General features: G+C 52.4%; 1 protein-coding gene across 1 annotated transcript; it reads left to right on the forward strand.

Annotated features, from left to right (window-relative positions):
- Nucleotides 1–736: 736 nt before the first annotated feature.
- Dmrtb1 (DMRT like family B with proline rich C-terminal 1) lies at nt 737–7700 on the forward strand. Its single transcript, XM_027402276.1, is given in 6 exon segments — nt 737–1004; nt 1050–1159; nt 1162–1324; nt 4267–4472; nt 5672–5879; nt 7621–7700. Coding segments are annotated over 6 exon segments (1035 nt in total).
- Nucleotides 7701–8186: the final 486 nt, after the last annotated feature.

Below are 8186 nucleotides of genomic sequence, written 5' to 3' on the forward strand. Positions count from 1 at the left end.
GATCCTCCTGCTTCTGCCTCCCGACTGCTGGGATTAAAGGAGAACACCATCACCAACCCACTACTTTAGAACATTATTAAGGACGAATTTTTCAGATACGACTTCTGACAGGATTCACAAACTCAGAATTTCTGTAAGGGCATGCCTGTAAGCAGCCAGCACACCGCACTAGCTCCTAAGGATATTCCAAAAGCATGACTGCTCCTTTTTCTGGAGAGGAGAGAGACGAGAGACAAGCAGCAGCTTCAGGGAGGAGAAACATCGCCTCTTCTGGAACTTTCCTATGGAATGGGTTTAACTATTAACAGCTCTGTTTCTGACGAGTTTTAAAACTCTGGACCGTTGAGTAGTCCGCCTTTTTTCAAAAAAAAAAAATTCAAACTATTTTCCAGTTACAATTTGGCGGGAACAGAAAGTTTGAAAATCCAAGCGCCGGAGACTTCAAATAACCCACATGACATACACGCAGTAAGTATTCCATTTTTAATTTATTCAGCACCCCACTACTCAACACACAGAAACGCTGCAACTTTTGCAACCCCCCGAAAAAAGGGGAAAATCCAAGAGCCCTACTGCAGTTCCGGGGACACTCAGTTTAGTGTTTTGTTACAAGTGTATCCAATATCCCCAGCACCAAGGACTTGTGGGGCACCGCGCATCCTTGCCTCACTCGCTCTGCAGCTTCTGGAGGTGGTGGCTGCGTCTGGAAGCAGAGCTTGCCAAGCTGGACGACAAGATGCTTCGCACCCCCAAGTGCTCAAGGTGCCGGAACCATGGCTACCTGGTGCCAGTCAAGGGCCATGCGGGCAAGTGCCGCTGGAAGCACTGCATCTGCGATAAGTGCTACCTCATCACCGAGCGCCAGAAGATCATGGCTGCGCAGAAGGTGCTCAAGACCCAAGCTGCCGAGGAGCAGGGGTCCCAGCTGCCTCCTGGGGCTCCGGTGGTGGCCGCGGCCTCCTCCAGCTCCAGCATCTGCGCACTGCCCAGGGTAGCTCCGGGAGGCGCCGGAGGAGGAGGAGGAGGAGGAGGCGTCGGAGGAGGAGGAGGCGTCGGGCCAGGCCCCGTGGTGGCGGCCGCCTGCTTCCTCGAGAGGCCCCCGCAGGCGCGCAGCCCAGGCCCGAACGCCTTCCAGCTGGTCCCAGGCGGCCGCCCCGGGCGCCCGGCACCCTTCAGCCTGGCCCGGGGGGTCCCGGGGGGGCGCCCGACCGTCCCTCGGCGTGGCTGCCCCAGCTCAGCCCGCAGGTGGCCAGGCCCGAGCCCTGCGGCCCCGAGCAGCTCCTGCCAGTGCGGCCCGTGCCCCGACTGCCATTCGCCGACTACGGTAAGCCCGGCCTCGTGCCGCCGACGGTTCCTCGGGCCTGCTTGCGTCAGGCCGCAGCCTCCGCCTCTAAGCTGGCGTCCCACACCGGTGCTGCGGTGGGGAGGACGCCTTCCCTAGGTGACCGCGCTTCTTTAGAACGCTCCCAGACGAGGATCTGGGTGGGGAAAGGCTGGAGGAGGCGAGCGGGCCGCGCAGGGGCCTTGGCGCTGGGATGCAGTTTGCGGCCTTTGTGCTTTTTGCAAGGAAAAAAAAAAAACAAACAAAAAAAGGCAGCTGCACAGCTGGAGCCGCGGCGCCCCCCCCCCCCGGAAGACCCAGGGGCCATCCCCTCCCCACCCGAGCCTGGCCCTCCTGCGCCTGCGTGCCCGGCCTGCCGCTTTTCCAACTAGCTTTCTGGACTCCTGTCAGAGTCTCGAAGTTTCTGGCCTGGTGCACCTGCACTCACCTTTTTTTCAGTTTCACCGCATGTGGTTGGGCATCGAGCATTTCTGCTACTTGGCCAGAGGGGTCGCTTGGTTCCCTAAGATGTTGCGGCTTTTTCCTCGCCTCACTTTGTGCGTAATTTACATTGTTTCTTATGCCATGTTGCTTTCACGATTAAAGTACGATTTTTTTTTTCTTTTTTAATAGCCGGGTGGTGGTGGCGCACACCTTTAATCCCAGCACTGGGGAGGCAGAGGCAGGGGGATCTCTGTGAGTTTGAGACCAGTCTGGTCTCCAGAGCGAGTCCCAGGACAGGCTCCAAAGCTAAAGAAAACCCTGTTTCGAAAGAAAAAAAAATTATTTGTAGTGCATTGGTGTTTTGCCCGAAATTTTCTTTTTTAAAAATTAATTTACTTATTTGTAATGCATTGGTGTTTTGTCCGCATGTATGTGTGAGGGTGTTGGATCCCCTGGAACTAGAATTACAGACAGTTGTGAGCTGCCATGTGGGTGCTGGGAATTGAACCTAGGACCTCTGGAAGAGCAGCTGATGGTCTTAACCACTGAGCCATCTCTCCAGCTCTTAAAGAATAGTTTCGGGTAGTGGAGATTTGAGGTGCTTGGAAAATGGCCTGCTGAGAGGCAGATGTGGTTTTGGCACTCCCCCTGTGACGGAGAGTCTGAGTTAGCAGGCTGCTCATGTCTAACCTGAGACAAGTTCTTCCTTCAGTGCCAGACTTTCAGAAATGGATGCCAATGTTCTGCTATCATTTCTGCTTTCTGGGACTTTGAGGAATCTATCTCCCCAAAGGAACTCGCTCTTTGATGAGGAAAGCAGGCCTAAAACAGCAATCCTGTAAGAGCATACCTCTGTCCCACCTCTCAATGAACAGGAACTTAAAATGTGCTGAGCACAAGTGCTATGAAGAGCTGGGGAGAAGGTGGGCCTTGTGACTAATGCTGGCACGTGTGGAGAAGTCAGAGGACAGCTTTGATGAATTGGTTCTTTCCTTCTACAGCCTGGGTCTCTGGGATGGAACTCAGGCTGTTAGGCTTGGTGGCAGGTGCCGTTACCTGCTGAGCCATCTTGGTGGCCCTGAGGATAGCTCCTGAATGGTCAGCTTGGTTGGTGAGAAGCACTTAGACCAGGAAAGCACAGCTCTGGGTGCATCTGGGAGACATTTACAGAGAGTTTACTAGGTGAGGGACGTGGGTCCTGAATGTGGGTGTCACCATCTCATAGCCTGGGTCTTGGATAGGGCGAATGGTGACAGAGAAAGCTTGTTAGCAGGTCATTCTTTCTTGATGCTTCCTGGCTGAAATAACTGAGCACCATGGCTTCACCACAGCCTTGGACCAGGATGTTCTGCCTCACCAAGACTCAGTGCTGCCAACAGCCCTGAACTGTGAGCCTAAATAAGTCATCCCTTCTTTAAACTGCCCTGAGTATTTGTCACAGTGACTTGTGACTTGTCACAGTCACCTTCCTTGTCTTCTGGAATCCCGTCCTTGTGAGATTCAAAGTATCCCACTAGTCAATGTAGAGAAGTCTGGTAATGGATGGGTCCACTGGGATCCAACATCTGCAAAGGTCTTCAGATGGGTGAAAGAGCAAAGGAGTGCGGCGAGACGCTGCTGCAGTGACTGGGTGGGAACTGGCTGGGATGTGCTGTTCACACCACACCGCAGGAACAGAAGTTGAAGCAGAGTCCAGTGGTGAGTGAGAACCACTATACAATGACTTAGACCCTCCCCGGGGTGCACCAGCACTGTGGAACACGGAGACTTTGGCCAAAGCCAATTGACCCTCCCCAACACAATGTCAAGTGAAGGCAGGAACTGGGAATTTTACTGCTCATCACAGCACAGGTGTGCCAGAACTCACTCTAAAAGATGAGTGTCACTGTTTGTATGTCAGGTAGCAGTTACTATAGACTCCTAGGTGGTGAAAGTGTCGAGGATAGGTGGCAGTTGAGTGCTCAGTCCTACATGGGATCCCTCTATCACCTCCACCAGTCCCCAGGGAATATCATGAAGAGGGGCTGGAAAGACGCTAAGAGCCTGGGGAAGGGGTGGAGCATGGAGGGCATAACTTTGTAGTCACTAACTCCTAAGATTAGGCTCATGAGAAACGCCTTCCCCCGAGTATCTGTATGCAATTACTAGTGGCTGAGCAAGCAAGAAACACTTTTTATCCAGTGGTGTGGCCTTTGATGTTCCTGTAAGTAACCCTAATTAATCTTACTGGTTCACACACAAACACAGAGAGACATTAAAGTAGAGAGGGGACAAATGGCGAAAGGATCAGTGAGAATGGGGGCCGGGGGATAAGAGGGCTGGGAATGACATGATCAAAATACACTATATATACGTGTATAAAAGTATAATGAAACCCAGTATGGTATGAGACTTCTTTAGTTGGTTATGTCAATCTCGTGGTTACCCGGGAGATAGCAATGCAATCTTGATCCCTCCGATTTGTGTTCTTAACACGCCTCTCTCATTGTCTGTCTTCTTAGGGCATCCTCTGAGATTCAGCTCTGATCATGTGGCAGGAGCTGGGTACCCTGAGAGAGAGCCTTTCAAGCAGTGCCCTGCCTGTGTCCCCATGCCATCCTACCAGCCCTTCCCACTGGATGGCCAGGATGCATCCTCAGCTGTGGGGATCCCTCAACAAAGAAGCTTCCGTCATGTTTCCTGTAGCCCCTACCATGGAGGCAGCTTGGTAAGTTGGAATCCATATCCCTTCCAAGTTCATCCTTATCCCAGTTGTTCTTACCACTTTCACTGGTGCTCAGTCCCCAGAGAGCCAGTTGTCATAAGGGAGTGTCTCTAGGAGAACACGGGCAGGTGGGTCTGCACCACTAGGCCTGAGCTCTGGTGTCTGCTTCTCCCAGTTGGAGGCCAAAAGGCACTGGGAGCCCAGGGGTGACCATGACCTTTGACTCATGCAGCGAAGCTTCTAGAAAGCCTTTATTCTGCTGAGTATCAGTGCCACAGGTCTCATGAATGAGACTTGGGATTCAGGACCCGTAGCTGCTTGGTATGGTGCCAGGGATGCTCTGCTTCAAGTCCAGGTGTTTTCTGCTATCCTGAGTATGTCTCAGAGGTAGAGAAATCCTGTCTCTTAACTCTCATGGCACCATTTACTGCCCAACCTGAGAGATGTGGGTGCTCCATTTGCCCCCTTATTACAGCCCAGGAGAGCAGGTGCCACCAGCCTGCAGACAGAGAGGCTATAACGAATGGAGCCTGTGGCACAGAAGCTGTCTGCTCACACAGAAGCCTGAACTTGACATCCAGGGCAGGGCTCTGACTGACAGGCCTACCAGACACTCTTGTAAAGGGTGTGAGTCTAGTCCGAATTTGGGGCTGCGCTGTCACACTGGCCCCAGGCAGAAGCTGTGTTCCAACGTGAGACTTGGCTGAGAGCTTGGGATCAGAACGCTCACAGTCCCCTTCCCACCCCTGTCACGTCTGGATCAAACCTAAGAGTCATTAGATTGTTTCCACTCATGTGCTGCCATCCTCACCACAGGCTTGAGACACGCCCAGCAGCACCCCCCTCTTTGTCCTTGCCCCTGCCTGCTCACTGATGCTGTGTGTGCTTCCTCTAGTCCCTCTTCACTAGAAAGCCCAGCCAATGGAGTTGGACAAGCCCAGAGCGATTCTCCTTCCCGTGAGCCCGGCACCCTGGGGAAAAGTCCTGGGCTCAGCTAAGATACGTGTATTCCTGCTTGCCTGCATTCATGAGCAGATGTTTGCTTTACACCTGTCCCAAGTGCCCCGTACACAGAAGTGTATCTGCCCCCGTGGGGAGCCAACACCCGCCCCATTAGAGAAATAAAAGAAGTGATTGACCAGCTGGCCGGCCTAGCTGCTCATTGTCTCCCTCTCTGTCCCTCGGTCTGTGTGTCCATGCAGGTGCCAGAACCAGCCCGAGACCTCCAGCCAACCTACTGTTCACCGCCGCCGCCACCACTACCACCTCCACCGTCCCAACCACAGCAGTCCCAGTTCCTCCCGCCAGGCTACCTCTCTGCTCTCCACTACCTGCCACCGCCACCACCACCGCCATCTCCACCGTCTTTTTCACTGACCATCATGTATGATACAGAAAAGGAGACTAACAGTAAGAGACCAATATTCCTGCCTCCAGATGAGCTGGAGAGACTTTGGGGAGAGGTCATCTGAAGTTGGGGTAGAGAGAGGGGCCTGGGCTGAGCTCTTTCCCATAGCCCTCTCATAGTCCATACACCAAGGGGGTCAGAAGGGACTAGAAGGCACTTCTCTGTCTGACCTCATATGCAGGACTAACTCCTTCTCTAACAGCACTGTGGGCAAGGTGTGGGGGAAGTGTGATCTCGGTGTGCTCAGTAGATCAGAGGGTCCCAGATCTACAGTCATTGGAGGTGCCACTCAGGAGACACCATCGTTGTCATCCCCCAAGGGGATGGGTGACAGGAGCTATCGAGTCTGCCTGGCAGCTCTGCCACCCCTGCCTGGGAGACCTGAGCACGGAACCCCATAGCACTGTCCGCCCTTACAGGGTCAGCAGGCCTTTGGCATTTATGAGCGCTTTGCAGTTTCTTTTTAGATTTTTAGAAAATTGATATTTTATTTTTGTGCATATGTACATGTATGTTTGTATATGTGTGTGGGGTGGGTGAGCAGCCACCTACATGAGCAGAGAATAACCTTGGGTGTTATCTTCAGGAACATGGTCCATCTCCTTTGAGACAGGGTATCTCATTGTCATTGGCCTGGAGCTCATCAGTTAGGCTAGAATGGCCTCAGGGAGCAGGAGATCCCCCTGTCCCCACCTTCCTAGCCATCATGCTTCTCAGAGTTTCCAGGGAACAGACTCAGGTTCTCATGTGTGTGTGTGTGACTGCAAGTGCACACAAAGCTCCCGGAGCAGCTCTGAGCCCCTGCTTGCTGAGTCATCTCACCATCACGCCATTTCTTTCTTTCTTTAGTTTTGTTTTGTTTTTAAGGGCTCTTTTGGCTTTAATGTTTCTTTTTATTTTCTTTTTAATTTGTGTGATTGAATGTGTATGTTTGCTGCACATGTCAGGATGCCTGTAGAGGCCAGAAGAGGGCATCAGGTCCCCTGGAGCTGGAGTTACAGGCAGTTAGTGGTCCAGCATTGATGCTAGCGCCTGAACCCAGGTCCTCTGCAAGACGAGCAAATGCTCTAAGCCCTGAGCCACCTCTCCAGCCAGGCTTTAGACTTCATAGGGCTTTATTCCTTTCTCCCCTGTGAGCCTCCATGATTTGGAGAAAGCTGGCAAATTCAAAGAGTTCTTTAATATAAATATCAAAACTGTCCAATGAACTGGGTGAGTTTGATGCTATTCAGTTTTACTGAAAAGGAAACTGAGGCCCATAGCACACTTGCCTTGTAGCTGGTATGGCTTGAAGCTTGCTGGCTGGCAGCCTAAGCATACACTTTGTTCTTGCCTGTAATGGCTATGTGACCTTGGACAAACTCATGCTCTCTGTGGTGCTTCAGGTCCAGCACCTGCCAAAGAGGACAAATAGTGGTCTCTGCCTCATGAGACTCTTCTGAGGGCAAACTAAACATTAGCCAGCAAGGCACTCATGAAACTAGCTGCCCCTTACTGTTCACCGATCGTGTTACAGAAGGGCGAGTGGAGGGTCTTAGCTGGGAGAAAAAGCAATGAAGAGCTAGACTGGATGGGGGACTCAAGGCTGTTCCGTGTGGCCAGGGCTGGGAGTCAGTCTCTTGCCCAGCAAATGTCACTCTGCACAGGGGCCTGGGATCAAGATAAGGCCTAGTAGAAAATCTGCGTCTGAGAACCTGTGACTCAACCTCTTTCTAAACCAGCTGCTTTCTCTGTCCTTTACAGATGGTCAGGATGCAGAGGCCCCCAGAGAGCCCAGCCAGCATGCCTCCCAGGAGCACTCTTCCCAGGAGCAGTCCAACTAAGCTGCAGGCCCCCTCAGAGGCCACTGGATGGGGAGGGGCATATACGACAGCAATTATTTTTTTCACCTGTGTTCATGTTTTATATCAAGGAAGGATATTGATAGGTATAAAATGGCAGCTAATTCTGGTTTCAAGATAGGAGGAGGAATGTGGTTTCCAGGTTCTCTGGATCCCAAGTGGGTGTTGAAGTGGTGTATGAAGGGAGAGAGTGTCCGGGTCAGCCAGGGCCTTTGAAGAGTAGGGGCTGGTGAAACACAAGTTTAGGAATGAATTTAACCATCCTGGGCCATGCCACTTATGAAATTCACCTCTACAGGTGGCCTCTGATTTCCCCAGCCTCACACAGGACAGAAGGCACCATCCATTTCAGCCTTCTGCCCGCTTTGTCTGATCCCCAGGGCTGGGTACCACAAACATTAATGTTTCCAGCCTACACGGAGCTGGAGCTGGGGAATGGGATGTTGACAGCAGGTCCTGCAGCATCCC

The sequence above is a fragment of the Cricetulus griseus genome, chromosome 2, assembly GCF_003668045.3.
Source record: "Cricetulus griseus strain 17A/GY chromosome 2, alternate assembly CriGri-PICRH-1.0, whole genome shotgun sequence".
Taxonomy (NCBI): Eukaryota; Metazoa; Chordata; class Mammalia; order Rodentia; family Cricetidae; genus Cricetulus; species Cricetulus griseus.